The sequence below is a fragment of the Hydra viridissima genome, unplaced genomic scaffold (assembly GCF_058129835.1).
Source record: "Hydra viridissima isolate aposymbiotic clone 2 unplaced genomic scaffold, HvirCarnegie_v1 scaffold_12, whole genome shotgun sequence".
Classification (NCBI taxonomy): domain Eukaryota; kingdom Metazoa; phylum Cnidaria; class Hydrozoa; order Anthoathecata; family Hydridae; genus Hydra; species Hydra viridissima.
The window spans coordinates 9,903,475-9,920,805 of NW_028324311.1; the positions used below are offsets into that span (position 1 = coordinate 9,903,475).

The 17,331-nt window shown below is 30.3% G+C and overlaps 1 protein-coding gene across 1 annotated transcript; it reads right to left on the reverse strand.

Moving 5' to 3' along the window:
• Positions 1–11,241: 11,241 nt before the first annotated feature.
• Positions 11,242–11,994, reverse strand: LOC149881167 (zinc finger MYM-type protein 1-like). The gene has a single exon (XM_090067942.1). The coding sequence runs from the start codon at positions 11,992–11,994 to the stop codon at positions 11,242–11,244; it is 753 nt and encodes a 250-aa protein (XP_089924068.1).
• Positions 11,995–17,331: the final 5,337 nt, after the last annotated feature.

A 17,331-nucleotide genomic window follows, 5' to 3' on the forward strand; every position in this document is an offset into this window, starting at 1 on the left:
AATCAAGCCTTCCATCAAATAGTTTGAAGCAACCGACACCTTCATAGTTCATGCAGGCCCAGATGCCTATAATGCCACTACCTTGTTTTGTTCTATACATAGAACAATCTGGGCGCATTTTTTCATGTGGCATTCTTCTCAGCATTACTCGGTTTTTTCTTGAATCAACCTCAATGTTCATTTCATCGCTGAAAAGAACGTTGTGCCACATGCTCTTAGACCAAATTTTATGAGCTAAGCACCAGTTTTTCCTTGCTTTCTGATGTTTTTTTGATAGACGTGGTTTTTTGCAAGCAGCTCGCCACATGTAATTATGATTTCGTAGTACTCTTCTAATTGTTCGAGCACTAAAAAGTTTCAACAACACCAGAAGCTTTTTTTGACTGAGATAAGTAGATGATAACTTTCTATTTTTTTTCACTATGCGAATAAGTGAACGTTCATTTCTTTTATTTGAAACTCTGGGTCCAGGACGCGGAAGATTTTCAATTGTATTGTATTTATGATATCGGCTGATAATTCTGCTAACAGTTGCATGTGTTGTGTTTAAATGCTTAGCAATTTTTCTCATTGAGATGTTTTGTTCATTTACAGCTATGATTTTACATTTTTTCATATTATCAATAGTTTTTCCAGTCATTTTGATTTTTTTTATTGCTGAAATGTTGTAGTTAATTAGATACTAATTTTTATATTTCATTTTACACAAACTTTTCGAATATTTATAACAATTTTAAAAAAATTCTCTGACAGTAATTATTAAGTTCGCAAATAAGTTCAAAGTTTTACTCAAAGACAAACGCAATTTTGAAAGAATTTTGAAATAATTGAGTGGGTTGTTAATTTTGGCCATTAATTTTTTAGATTATGAGGTAAGTGTTAAAAAAAACCAGATACTTAGCGCATCGATTAATACTTTTATGAAAATCTATATTTATTTTAAAGAAAATATGATATTCATCAATTTACACTTTTTTTATTTGAAATGAGTCAAACAATCATTGATTTATTATCAATCAAAGTCAAATGAAATCAATTTACTATCAATCAAAGTCAAAAAAAATCATGGTGGATTGTTATTAATAGCCAATACTGCATATATATATATATATATATATATATATATATATATATATATATATATATATATATATATATATATATATATATATATATATATATATATATATATATATATATATATATATATATATATATGTATATATATATACAGTGCTTCCTGAAAGTATTAGCGCACTCATACTTTTTTTACCTAAGTGAACTTCAAATGAGTGTAATTCAAAAACAAAATGCTGGTTGATAATTTTTTTTTTAACTAATTCATAAAATAAAGCAGAATTACTAATTGTCAAGTATATAAAAGATATTTCTTTATTATTATCTTGAATTTAATTAGAATACAATAAGAGTGAAAAAAACAATATTAAAAAAGTGTGCAAAAGTATTAGCGCACTTACAGTTTTTTAAAGATTCTAAGAAAGTTTAATATTTTATGTGACCACCTTTGTTTTTAAGGCATACCAAGACTCTACGCGGTATAGAATCTATAAGTTTTCTGATTAATTCTTGTGGCTCGGTGTTCCACAATTCTTGGATTTGCGTTTTGAGCTGCACCAAGTTAGTGGGCTTTCTTTTTTGTAATTTTCAGTCCATCCCACTCCAAACATTCTCAATAGGATTTAAATCAGGTGAGCGAGCGGGCCAAGGCATTAGATTCAACCGTTTTTCTTCCACGTATTGCTTTACATGATAAAACGAGGATTATATTTTTCGTTTTTGTATCTCCTCAAGACAACCCTTTTCTTGCAACTTATAAGTTCAACATTTGACTCGTCCGAGAAAATTACTTTTCTCTATTGCTCTACAGTCCATGCAGCTCTCTCTTTGCACCATTTTATTCGCTTGAGACGGTCTTTGATACTTATTAGTGGCTTCTTTGTTGCAAGGTATGAATTGAGATGATTTTTCTTCATAAGCTTGCTAATTGTTGATCGGCTAACTTGATGTGCACCCAGCGCTGTATTCAGGTCTGAGGCGATTTCGGCTATGCTCATGTTTGGGTTGCGTCTAGCGAGCATAATTGCTTTATTTTTTTGTCCCTATCTCACATTATTTTGGGACGACCAGAGCGACTTTTGTCTTTGTTTCAAACTCATTATAACTTTTGAGCGTTGTTCTAACGCTGCATTCACTGATTTCAAGTTGACGTCCAATTTCTCGATTGCTGAGACCACTTTTGTTCAGCCCAACAACTTGCCACTTTGTTTCAATTGATATGCTCCTTAAACCCATATTTTTGTTGTTGCAATTTTTAAGTTTTAACTAACTGTATCAAATGATATTTCCGCCACTTCAATTTACTCTTCTTATATTTTTTATTGGCTATAACTAATCAGCAGAGAATTTAAAAAAAATTAACCAAAAGTTTTCCTCAAAGGAATTAAACGAGTAAGCTAATACATTTTAAATGAGTGCGCTAATACTTTTGCACGCTTAATTTCAGACATTTTTCCGAGTAGTCATTAAACTTCTAATTAACTCATAAAAAAACATGCAGGTTGACAATATTTGACATTATAATTAAATTTAATTGCTTTTAACTTTCATTTAAAAAAAAAATAGTTCAAAATTAAAATTACTTTGCAATTTATATTGATTTGAAGTTGTCCATAATAAAAAAATTACGAGTGCGCTAATACATTCTGGAAGCACTGTATATATTGTGTATATGTATGTATATTATATTATACAAACATATAACATACATGTATATGTTTATTATGCGTATGCATACATATACACTAGGGTGGTTCAAAAATAGGTCATTGTAAAATTTCAACTAGAGTGGAAGCTTATAAGGTGCCCAGATATTGGTTTTATATATAAATTTTTTTTTTTTTTTTTTCGTTAATGTTTCTAGTGGCCCACGGGCCCTAAACTTTTTAATTTTGATTATTTTTATCAATTTTTCAGAACTTTCAACGCCCGTGGGCCACCCTAAAACAATGGAAAATAAAAAAAAAAAAAAAATCATCAGTAAACTCAGAATGAGTAATAGAAACAAATAAAAATGCACTCTTAATAAAATTTTTTATGCAAAAATTCTGAATGAACCTGAAAAAATTAGGAAAACCGAATATTTTGCTTTTTCAATCATTTTCTTTTGTAATTTCAATCATTTTCTAATGATTACATTTTTATCATTTTTTACAGTTAAACCATCAAAAGTTTTAAATATCATACCACAATATTGCATTTTATATATAAATTTGAGAAAATATTTTTAAAAAATCCTTTTTTTTGTTGATCATGGTACAGTTTTGTTGACTAAAAAGTCAAATAATGCTGGAAGTAGCATTTGCTGCAAGATCGTTCTTCTTGGATCCTTGTTTACTTCTCTTGTAGACATGGTTAAACAATAACATATTTTGCCTCTTTTCCTCCTTATTGGATTTCATAATAAGCTCCTGAACCAATTTGATAGCTCTCTCAGAAGAATCATTGACTACATCTAGAAATTTGATGGTAGTCTCAAACTCTAGATAAAAATCATTCAGCTTCCAGAACTGTGAAGGGGTTTTAAGCCACTGCACTTCCCCCTTCCCATGGCCAATCTTATCAAAGATTAGCCAAGATTCCTCAGTAACAAGAGATGCTAGGGATGGAGGCTGATCTTGGGAGTAGTCTAGTGAGTGAAGAACCTTCTTATCTACTTCAATACGCTCCAGTTGGAAGGCATTGGGTCTGTGCAAATGAGTACTATAGAGTTTCTGAGCTAACTCGTCTCTATCAGGGTAATTCTTATCAGCTAAAAACAAGGTAAAATGAATCATTCATTCTAGTACATTATTTTTCTGTTAACTATTTTTGCATGTATTTTAATGTTTAAAAACAAAAATTAATAAAATACAGGATTGGAAATCAAGAAAAGATTACCAGGAGTTAGTTGAGCTCTCTTTGATGATTGTTACTAAGGAGGAGAGGTTCAGGTTTTACATGCCTGGACCTGTAAACCATGCCAGGTTCATGGCTAAAGCATTGTACAATCTGAAAATGTACCTTCTACTCGATCACATTCCTGGTCTAACTAAAGACAACAAAGAAGAAATATCTGATATGGCTATGTTTGTCAGTATATTTTATGCTAAATGGTTCCATAGAGCTGAGTTCCCAGCTGCTTCTCCATATCAGGTAAAAATAATAAAGGTTTACAATAAAAATAAAAATAAAAACATGTAAACTATAATGATAGAATATTGCTTATTTACGTTAAATTTTCTATAGGATATAAAAGCCCTCTGGGAAATGAAGAGGTTTATGGAAATAAATCTTCCTGGAGCGACTGAAGTAGTCCGATAATGTCAAATCACGACTGGTACTTAAGTCCAGTTCTAGTTGTGTTTGCTTTAGCTGATAAGAATTACCCTGATAGAGACGAGTTAGCTCAGAAACTCTATAGTACTCATTTGCACAGACCCAATGCCTTCCAACTGGAGCGTATTGAAGTAGATAAGAAGGTTCTTCACTCACTAGACTACTCCCAAGATCAGCCTCCATCCCTAGCATCTCTTGTTACTGAGGAATCTTGGCTAATCTTTGATAAGATTGGCCATGGGAAGGGGGAAGTGCAGTGGCTTAAAACCCCTTCACAGTTCTGGAAGCTGAATGATTTTTATCTAGAGTTTGAGACTACCATCAAATTTCTAGATGTAGTCAATGATTCTTCTGAGAGAGCTATCAAATTGGTTCAGGAGCTTATTATGAAATCCAATAAGGAGGAAAAGAGGCAAAATATGTTATTGTTTAACCATGTCTACAAGAGAAGTAAACAAGGATCCAAGAAGAACGATCTTGCAGCAAATGCTACTTCCAGCATTATTTGACTTTTTAGTCAACAAAACTGTACCATGATCAACAAAAAAAAGGATTTTTTAAAAATATTTTCTCAAATTTATATATAAAATGCAATATTGTGGTATGATATTTAAAACTTTTGATGGTTTAACTGTAAAAAATGATAAAAATGTAATCATTAGAAAATGATTGAAATTACAAAAGAAAATGATTGAAAAAGCAAAATATTCGGTTTTCCTAATTTTTTCAGGTTCATTCAGAATTTTTGCATAAAAAATTTTATTAAGAGTGCATTTTTATTTGTTTCTATTACTCATTCTGAGTTTACTGATGATTTTTTTTTTTTTTTTATTTTCCATTGTTTTAGGGTGGCCCACGGGCGTTGAAAGTTCTGAAAAATTGATAAAAATAATCAAAATTAAAAAGTTTAGGGCCCGTGGGCCACTAGAAACATTAACGAAAAAAAAAAAAAAAAAAATTTATATATAAAACCAATATCTGGGCACCTTATAAGCTTCCACTCTAGTTGAAATTTTACAATGACTTATTTTTGAACCACCCTAATATACACATACGTATTTACATAATACATAAATATATATATGTATATATATATATATATATATATATATATATATATATATATATATATATATATATATATATATATATATATATATATATATATATATATAAAATTTGTATATACACGCACATATAGATATACACTAAATAGATATCGGGCACAAAAGCGGCCTGTTGGTCTATGGTGGGCCGAATTTTTTTTTAATAAAACATGGAAATAAAGTTGCATTTTAGTATCTCTATAAATGATATGTAAAAGAAATGTAAAAAAAAAAAAATTCATTTCTTTTTGCCAATATTTACTTGAATTTTACTGTCAGCTCAAAATAATGCTATTTTACAACTGTTGTATAATTGTAGGATAAAGCATAAAAATTTTAATTTTATGATGATTCATGTTAATAGTATTATATTAACAGTAAATTGAGATTTGCAAAAGTTTAAAACAGACTTTGAAAAATAATAATAGTAATAAAAAAACTGTTTGTGTTGATTATTGACTTCCAATTTGGCGTTTATGAATATTTTTGAAAAATTGTAAAATGAGAAATTATTACAGAGTAATTTAAACTAAGTTTGTAAGTACTTTTCAATATCACTTATATTTCATATGGCAGCATGATAGAGATTAGAAGCATTTTAAATATAATTGTTTCTGATTCAGCCATTGTTTAACAAATTTGCATACTTCAAACATGACAGTTTGTGTTACCAAATATGGCATACTTCAGACATGACAGTTTGTGTTACTTAGAAGCCAAACTTAACATTCACTTTTTGGTTATCAAGTTGATCTATCTACAAAACAAATCCAAACCTGTTTTGACAAGTGTTACTTGTTTCACCTACATGATGATATTTGTCTGGACCAAATGATCAAGCAAATGTTATTGCTGACCAAGTGAAAGAGATCTACGATAAAGCAAGTGTTTTATCAATTTATGTCAGCAGCGTTATGGTACGAGTTAAGAGACTTATCTGTTTTATGCTTGAACTTGATAAATATCCATCTTCATCATTTAAAAATAATGTTTAATCATTTCAAAAGTTGATTGATGTGTGCGCTTGTAAGTGCTTAAGTGTTAGAATTTTTGACAAAAATCAGTGTGAGTGTAAGTTTTTATATAAAATATCAGCAGTGGAAAGGGATTTTTGGATTGATCAGAATACAAGCAGGCTTGGACTGGGCCGCCGGGATACCGGGAGATTCCCGGTGGGCCGGTTGACATAAAAATTGTATTATATTTTTAGTTAGGCTACATTATATTATCCAAATAAAATGTAAATTAAAGTTCAGACTGGTTTAAAAGAGAAAAGAATCAGAGCAAATCAACTACTTGAAAGTGCAAAAGATAAATTTCGTATCAATGTTCACAACATGGTAATGAATCAAGTAATCAGAAGTTTAAAATAGAGATTCTCAGAGTATGGTAGTCTATATGCTGATTTATCTTGTTTAGATCCAAGAAATTTTGCAAAAATTTTGAAAAAAATGCCTAGTAGCAGATTGCAGCATCTGAGTGGGTTGCTCAGAAAGTTTGATGCTAGTGTAACAAAAGATCAGCTTTAAATGGAATTATCGGACTTTGCAAGGAAAGGGGAAAGTTTCGAAATAACTCTTGAAGATGAATATAACTTGATATTTGACACGGAAGTATCTCACTGTGTCTCGGACAACATGTAACAATGTAAATCCGAAGAATCTGAAACTGTCTTTACAATCCCAGAAGTGGAAAACAGTGACAGCCAAAGAAATAAATGCAAATCTTGCAAAAAATGTATTTTTTGTTGTTATTTTGTCCTCCAGAAGTTTAACTTGCATAGTCTTGCGTATTCAAATTTGTTTCTGGCTTAAAAAGTTGTGCTGACATAATCCTCATCACAAGTTGCTTGCGAAAGGTCATTTTCGAAATTGAAACATATTTTGAACAGATTAAGAAATTTGATGAGCCAGTCAAGTTTACAGTCAATCATGCTGATGTCTTGTGAAAAAGACGTTCTTCCGAGAATTAATAACGATGCAATAATTGATGTCTTGGCATCGACTAGTCAAACGATGAAAAAGTTGCTATACTAGTTAATATTGAATAGCGATGGTGTCTACTATTTCTAGACTCCAACTAACAGCAGTGTTTTAGAAATATTTATTTTTATCAATATTTAGGCAGAGAAGATTAAATTTTTTTTTTTATACTTTAAATAATAATAAACAATAATTTTATAAAACGCTAATTATCACGTTGATGGGCTCAGTGACGCAACAGCATTTAAACTACTACTATAAGTTAATATAATGTTTTTTGACCCACTTTTTTTTAGTAATGATGAAAAGTTTACATTAAAATATATAATTTCTAAAAAAATCTCGCCTTAAAGCCTATTTTTATTGTGATAATTAAACTTTTTTAGCTTTTAGTTCAGTGACGCAACCTAATTTTCACAGATGTGTATGTGATAAAAAAACACTTGAATTATTTTTAAAGACTAAAGGTGTTTTCACTCAAGACATATATAATGTCAAAGATTCTTTCTAAACAAAAATATGGATATATTTTGTTTAAAATATTGCAATAACTTGCCCTCAAATTTTACTCACTTTTTCGAATAATAAAAAGAAAAAACAGTTGCTAACATTCATCAAATTTATCTACTCGGTTCAAATATTTTCTACTCAAAATATATTTTAACAATAATTTTAAGGTGTTTAAACTACAATTAAAGAAAAAAAATCTTTTGAAAAAAGAAATTTTTAAACACAAAATTTCCATCGTGGAAATAGCCATATGTGTGTATATATATATATATATATATATATATATATATATATATATATATATATATATATATATATATATATATATATATATATATATATATATATATATATATATATATATATATATATATATATATATTTATATATAAAATTTATGCAACATACAATGAAGTGGGCTGCCTTGACCAATTTTCCCGGGCCGGTTTTTCAAGCCAGTCCAACCCTGAATACAAGTAGAAAATGCATTATAGGCAAAATTACATAGCCACAATATTTAAGCTTGCGAGAAATGAAAAAGTAAATGTAATAAATTCAATAATGCTCAACCAGAAATGGCTGATGAGTATTACGATAATGACGATGATGACAAAGCAAAAAAAGAAGAAGAAGAAGAAGAAGAAAAATCACAAGGACATGTTGAACAGTGATGATAGCATGTTCCTAAGTGACCAGTCAATTGATGATTCAATTTCTCTACAAAATAGATACAAGTATGAAGAGAAGAAGAGATTAAGTTGCATAACAACGAGACGAAGAAATTAACGTGCATTGGACTTGATGAAAAACAGGATATAGCTCTAGTGCATAATACTAAATGCCATAGAAGTATGAAAGAGGAGCACTATACTATAGCTTCTTTTCCAGAAAATAAATATGTTGATCATGTAGTTCTAAAAATCAATTAAGCTACTGATGTTGCAAATGAGATCATGTCCTAAAAGTAATTGACACTCTTTAAGCATGTATTGGAACAAGCAAAAATGGCAGGAAAAACAATAACAAATTGAGAAAAATTGAAGAGCAGTTGGGAAGACTACCGCAATATCTGGTTTGTCAATTATACATGAATATAAATTAACATATAGAAAATATTTTTCACATGTTGATGATAGACAAACGATAGGACCTGCCACATTATCTGGTGTCATTGCAAATCAATAATGTTCAATCCAAATGACATTTCAATTTTAATTTTTTACCACTGCCGGAAAGGTTGTTAATGTTCCTGATGAGGTCCGTAAAGATCTCAGCACAGATCAGCGATATCTTTTAAAAGAAAGTTTAACTGTGCAGTTTGGAATTGATTTAAGTAAGTACACGCCATTTCTAGAGTGTAGCAAATCAGATAATATAAATCATGTTAAATCATTGTAATATATAAATCATTGTTCACATATAAATATTATCATTAAATGATTGTAACATATAAATAATTGTTCACGAAAGCTCGCCAAGCCTTATGTATATAAATGTTACAACTGTTGAGTCAAAATAATTTCAGAGACTAACTACTTATAGTATTTGGCCTTACATGGTTTCAAATAAAGTATCATACAAGATGTCAGAAAATTTATTTTTCTTTATAAAGCAGTGCCAGCAACTCAATAAGTGAGATCAAGATATTTAGTTTGGATTACTGCAGAACAACAGTTACTTTACCCATTCTGAGCATGTCTAGATAGTTGCTGTTTGTGATGACGATTTGGATGTTCGTAAGTTAGCAATTGTAATAGCAAAATTGTAATCTCGTAAAGACAGAGAGTGTAAACTAATATTGAATTTCTCTGGTGCAATGTAAATTTCACATCATTAATTAGGACAACTGCCCGTAACATCGCCTCCTTTGCTGTTACATGTATTCAGCAATGACCTCAAGAGACGTCACCAACTTCTTCTACCGATATTTCCATGCCATTCACAAAATGCTGAATGGACAAATGAAGATTTTTTAGCTTTCAGTTCAAAAGTCTAAAGACATAGAATGGTTATTATGATTATTAATATTATGTAAGAAAGCAACAAAGGCTTAAACATCTTCATTATAACCTGAATAGCTTTTCTGAAAAGAGTTCTTAGGTAATTGCTATTAGAAAAACATTTTAACAGATGCATTGGCTGTCAAAAACTTTTTTGTATTTTTAGACATATATAACAATAACATTTTTCTATGATTCACTTTATTTTACATGCAGTTTTGGATTACTTGGTTATGACCAAGCAGTGAATGCCTCAGGGAAGAAATTGCAAAAACCCTAAGATTAAGAGTAGTAAAAACATTTTCAGACAACATATCCAGAGCAAATGAAAAAATTCAAGACAAATTCGATGAAAAAACTTTTTTAAGCGAAAAATGATGAACATAGACCAGATCGTTGCGCAGCCTCATTCTTACATGCTACCTAAGTCATAAATGTTTTCCCTAAAAACCTTTCTTATATACCAGCCTCAACAAATTTATATATGTGATATAATAATGCTACTAATAATACTACTAATTAGAATAAAAATGACATTGGATAAAGTTACTACTCGGTGTATTTCTAGCCTTATATTTCAACTCCTTGCCTTGTATCAATGATTGTTCTAAAATGGATTAAATATTTCCTTGGTATAATTTTAGCCTAGTTTTCAAATTTCTAGCCCAGTCTCAATATTCGTTTTTTTGTATTTTTGTATTCTTAGGCTTATCTAACAATAACATCTTTTCTATGAATAAAAGTTGACACATTGGGTAATGTAACATCTTTTTGGATGGATACTCTAACCAAATATTTATAACAATTCGACCCAATCTTATATATATATGTAAGATTGAGTCGAATTGAAAACAATTCGAAAGATTGTTATTTTATATGCTAAGGCTTTTGAGAATTCTTTTAAAATCAAAAACAATGTAATGGCAATCAAAAAAGACGAAGTCAGACGAGTGAAAGTTATGCTTAATAGCTCATGTGTTCTTTTATCTTTTGCTATGAGAAAAACTAAATAAGCAAGAAGATTTATATATATGTGTATATATATATATATATATATATATATATATATATATATATATATATATATATATATATGTACAGGGCCGGATTAGGACATTTTTAGGCCTGGGGCTGTAAGTATAGGAGGGCCTAATGTGGCGGTAAGGTAGTATAAAAAAAAACAATAAATATAAATTGTAGCATAATTTATGCACTATTTAGTTAATCAATTAACTTTAAAATAGTTTTTTATATATTGACTTTTCTGGCCTTTTTTGAAGCAAACTTCTTGATCACTACTGTGAAATCTCTTGATCTAACTATGTCACTTTCAATGCATAATAAAGCCAAATCATTTAAGCGAGGTTGTCCCATTGTTGATCTAAGTTCATTCTTAACTCTTTTAAGGACTGAAAAAGATCTTTCTCCAGTACAGTTTGTGACCATAAGAGACAAATAAATTCTCAACACAGTGTAGACATTCACAAAGGTATCGGTCAAACTATTCTTAACTAGAAAGGTGTACATTTGCAGTTCAACACAATCAGTTTCATTGGGCGGTGACAATTTGGCAAACAGAGAAGTGAAGTGAATAAATTCACCATGACAGTTAGGTTCAACATCTTCAAAATATGTTTCACATACAAATGAAACATGATCTCTCATACCATCATTGGACAAAGATTGTAGATTTTTAAGAAAACCAAACCTTTTGCTGACTGTATCATATGCATTAGCCCTCTGTTTAAGAGCAACTAACAATTGATCAACTATAGGCAAAAAACACTGAACTTTAAACTTATCAGAAGGGGATAACTCTAGATCTTCTGAGTCACCATAATCCCATCCTTGGTTCCTCTTGCGCTTTCGCCTTGATTCACCTTTGTACGAATCGGTACCCAGATCCTTTCCTTCCTTTTCAAATGCTGTGAACTGGCTCCGAAGAGAATGAACAAAATCACCCAAAGAACGAAGCAGTTCCGTAGCGGTGTTGAGATCCATGTCTGCCCAACTATTAGTTTTGTAAATACACGCTAAAAAATTAATTTCGTGACATAAATTTTCTAATCAAATAGGTTTTATAAGAGAGTGCTTTAAAATCATTCACTAATATAATTGTTTTTCCTTTAAAAGGTTTTTACATCAACGAATGTTTTAAAAGCATTCTCTTATAAAACGTATTTAACTAAAAAATTTATGTCACGAAGTTCATTTTTTTAGCGTGTTTTTTAAAAACTGATAGTTGTGCGGACATAGATGGAAACATAAATAACTTGAATGTTCTCAAAACATCTTTATGCGGAAAGATAATTTAAAAAATATTTGCGAATACCAAAATTCCGCCAAATATACGAAGATAGAGATATAGTATATCTCTATTCATTTATTTATTCACAACGCAGCTCCCAATAAATTGATTTAAAAAAACTGAGAAACATAGGAATATTTATCTGGTTTCCTAAAAAAAAAAAAAAAGTAAAAAAAAAAAAAAAAAGTCACGGGCCTTAGGGCCTATTTTTTTTATAAGGGCCTGGGGCTGCAGCCCCATCCGCCCCCGCCTTAATACGGCCATGTATATGTATATATATATTTATCTTCTTGCTTGTTTCTCATAGCGAAAGATAAAAGAACACATGAGCTATTAAGCATAACTTTCATTCGTCTGACTTCGTCTGTTTTTGATTGCCTTTACATTATTTTTGATTTTAAAAGAATTCTCAAAAGCCTTAGCATATAAAATAACAATCTTTCGAATTGTTTAACTATGAAACATGTTTTTATGACGAAAGATCAAACTTAAATAAACGTTGTTAACATTTTGTACAGTTTGTAAACAGTGATGGAACTAGCAGTGGTGGAGCTAGTAGTGGTTAAGCTAGCAGTGATGTAGCTAGCAGTGGTGGAATTAGCAGTGGTGGAACTGGCTGTTAAGGGAAAAAGAAGCGGCAGAAAAAGTTATTTACTAAATTGTTTTAATAACAAAAATTTTACCATTGTAATGATTGGTTCCACTAAAAAAAAAAAAAAAAACAGCTAGATAGTTTTTACTTACTTTTGGCACAGACTCGTTTTTTTTATTTTTGTGAGTCAAAGACAATGAACTCTTTCGCACTCCCCCTCCCCTTACTTGTTAGCTCCGCCCCTCCTTGCACAAAATTTTCTAGGTATTGTATCGGTTTTTAACAAGTTAGATAAAGATCGAAAAACGCTAAAGCTCTTTAAGTATGTTTGTTTAGATTTACAGTTTGTTAGCTGATAAATTACAATGCAAACAATAATAGCAACTATAAGCTTATTGTTCAGAAATTTCCGTTATGCTGAGATTATCTAGAAGTAACAAGAGTTTCGTTAGGAAGAAAGCGTTTTTTGCTTTAAAGCTTTGTTTTTAGTAAAAAGAAAAAAACAAAAAACATAAAAAATACAACAACAAAAAAAATGCTTAAAGTTTGAATTTAAACATCAATCTAATAAAAAAGTTTAGATTAAACGTCATTTGAAATGGAAAATGTGGGTGACGTTCTTTTTCACTCGACTACAGTCGAAACAAGCGGAGAAGCGAATTTAAAAGAAACTTTGTGCGAGAGGAACAGAATGGTACTTAAAGATTCGATTGCCTTGCAACCTGTAATTTCAATAGCGCAAAATGATAGTGAAACAAATATATTTTCAAACAGAAACAACTCAAACTTGTGGAGGAGTACCGAGAAAAATAAACTTTTTTTCAGCGAAATAACAATTTTCTTTGTAAGAAAATTTCAAAAAAATTGCTCAAAAATTGTCTCTTTTGTCTGTTTTAATACGGATCGAAAAACTATGAGAAAACAAACAAGAAGCAAGGTTGTAATTGAACGGATCCAACGTCAACCATTGTGTGTTTCCATTCAAGAAGTAAAAAGTTTATTAAAACCAAAGTTGAGATATAAAGGCACTTATTGCACTGTGGCTGATACATCACGGTTTGTCAGGGTAAAAAAAACAAAGCAATGGCGATATAAATTACAATTTGACCGAAAGAGTTCCATTAAGCTTAAAATCAAAGTTATCATCGATAAAAAAGTAATCAAAAGAACTGAGACTGAAACATTTGAATACGGAAAACCAGCAGAATATCGAGAATACACCGAGGATTGGGTGTTAATTAACCATGAATAGAAGAAAATGCTCGTCGGACCAAGAACAGTTATCGAAAGAGAACCGATCAAACATGCGTAATTATGTACAAGCGTTTAAGAAACTGTTCGATATTTTAGCACTTTTTTTTATTTGAACACTTTAGAAGGTGTTTTCTAAGTGTGCTCAGAGTTAACATGTTATTTGTATTCATCACTCGCTTACAAAAATCCTCACTCGCGAAACACTTGTTTCAATTGTTATTAAATCAGTTTTACAAAAGAATGTTCTTTATTTATAGGATTTATATATATATATATACTTTTATCAACCATTTATTTATCAACCTATTTGGAGCGTTCTGTTCTATTTATAAAAGAAAGTACTAAAATAAAGATGAAAAAAAACTAAAGTAAAGATGAATTGAACAAAGAAACTTTAATTTCCGTAGTAACTTCTATTATGGTTGGTTGACCCTTTCTCGCTTTTCATACATGGTTGGTTGAGCGTTCTTGCTTTCTTAATAGGGTTGGTTGAGGCTTTTCGATTTCCAAATATGGTTGAGGTTTCTCAATTTCCAAATATGGTTGGTTGAGTCTTCCTCGCTTTTCAAATAGATTTATCAGAATGAAGGGGATTTTTTAAAAAAATTTAAATGAAATAATTCCTCTAAGAATTTGCAGCAATCTTTCTTTATATTTCATTTTAGGAACTTTTTTAGAAATTTGAAAACCTTTTAATATGTATTAAGCTTTGAGATGATTTTGTTAACAGGCGATGATTTTGTTAACAGGCGATGATAGAAAAGCTTTTCCAAAAAAATTAATAATTGTGCAGAGCAACATATAAACATTTAGGTACACGATTTAACTTTATCTTAACACTTTTGAAGCGCTCAATTAAAAGATTCTTGGTTCATTTCCTCTTGATATTTACAACAAATTTGAAGGTTGACGAAATGGGAATGTCAAAACTGAAAGTTGCCTGAAGTTAAAACAGATATAAAAAAAGAAAAAATTATTTTAGAGAAAAAAAAACGAGTTTAGAGATGAAGTAAAGTTATTGGCGATGCTACGGCGATGGAAACGTTCCAAATAATCTTTGTATATTATTTCATTTCCAAGCAAATTGCAAAATATGAGAAATTATTTTTAACAACAAGAACAAGCACACAAAAATAATGCGCGGTATTTTTCATTAATAGATCAACATTCATTTCTTGCATTTAAAAAATTTTTTGTTAAAGAAGTTTGTAAGTGAATCAAGTAACTTATAAACTGAAAATAACTTAAAATAAATAGATAAAAAACAACCTGAATAAATGGATATATGGTCATTTCGAATTCTACTACAGCAGATAAAAACTGGGAATTTGTGGATTATTTTAAAGACAAGCTCAAGTCAATCGAAAGTTTAAATTCTAAAATATCCATTAAAAATCTAGAAAAAAAGTTATACCAAGCAATAAATAGGATTATTTCCTCATCGTCAATGTAAAAAAGAAATCAATTGGCGTCGAAAGATGTAGTTTACTACTTTTAGAGGATTCTTTTTTTTTTAATCATGATGACTAACAACTGCATGAATTCTGAAAAATGACGCCGAAAGGCTAATCTCTAATCCAATTAAATACTTAAAAACAGCGAAACACCCATTGGTTTTCTTAATGTGGACTTGAAAGGGGTTTACATTTGTCATGAAAAGGGTTTGCATTTTTGTGAACGATTATAGCAGATGATAGTAAACTTAGCGTTGACGAGACTCAAAATATGTATCCCAACCTGAAACCATAAGCTAATAATTGGTAGGGCACCATCATTTTAATAGATTTTAAGACAACTGCCGTTGTCTTATAATCTACTTTATATATTTAAGTTATCTAATGTTGGTTGATGTTTTATGGATGGTTGTTATTGTTCTGTGGATGGTGTTTGGGGTCGTATACATATTACATTACGTGCCAACGGGAGGGAAGGGCTTGTATTTTTGTGATGATCTACGAGGGGGGGGGGGGGGGGAGTGGAAGGATATTAATTTTTATGACGCAAAAAAATTTAGGTTTATAAACTGTTGGAAAAAACTATGAGAAAAAATAATACAACTATTTATAAATAATTTGAGTTTTTGTAATGATGATTGTATCATTTTCGGCTATAAACAAAATAATTAATTTACCAATTACTTTAGTTAAAAACAGCGATTTTGAAACTTGAAAGTTTAAAACCACTTTTTTTATCCACTGAAAAGTGATTTTTATTGCTCAAGATTCACATAAATCTATATAAAGAAACATCACTTTAGCTGTAAAATACAAAACATGAAGGCTGGTAGATAGCTCGAGTTTCAGCGAATTAAAAAGCAATTAAATTCCAAAATATTTCTGGGTATCAACCAAAATGGAGCAGAAATATGGCACTTAAAAAGTCTTTTTTTAGTTGCCACAAACACAAATACCTTGATGACTTTTTGCATTTATTGGTGCTAATCCCCTTTATGGAAATCCTGCCAAATTTATTCCCCCCTTCCCCAAAAAAAACTAAATTCTATATTCTCATTTGAAGAACATACTGTTTTTATAATTTCTAATACGCAATACGCAATTGATGCTAACTTTCATTACTAAGTAAAATTGGATTTGCTAAAAATACCAAACTTTGACAATAAAGTTTTTAAAGTTTGACAATACTGTATTACACCTGAAAGTGGTGTGTAAGGTCCTACCCTACGATTTTATTGCCCTTCTTAGAATTGCTGCTGCAGAAATTGTTTTATGTATTTTGCAAATAATGTGTTGGTGAAAAAGTATATGATTGTGTCAACGATCAACCTCATTTTATGTCTTAAATCCTGAGCAGTACCCGATTAGACTAAAACAAGTTTAGCAGCACATCGTCAGCCTGAGCTTACGGCAATCAGCTTGATTGAGTAAAATGGGAAGCACCTTGATTGGATTGAGAAAGCTAAATCAGATTTGTCTGATGTTCAATTTATTCTCAACGAAGATATTAAAGACAATATTACCAAGCTGCCAATTCATACGTTAGATGAACGCTTAAGCTCACCCAGAACAGATGCCGAATAAAAGTTAAAAATTATGTCCATATTTAACGCAGAAGTGTAATTAGTTTTATTTATATAATATAATGCCACTTAAATACAACTAGTTTATTGAATTTAGCTAATAAAACTTAAGTGACGAAATATATGGATGACCCCTTTGAGATTTTC

Coding starts and splice junctions, on each gene's coding strand:
- LOC149881167 (XM_090067942.1), bottom strand. CDS start 11,994: ATGGATCTCAACACCGCTACGGAACTGCTTCGTTCTTTGGGTGATTTT.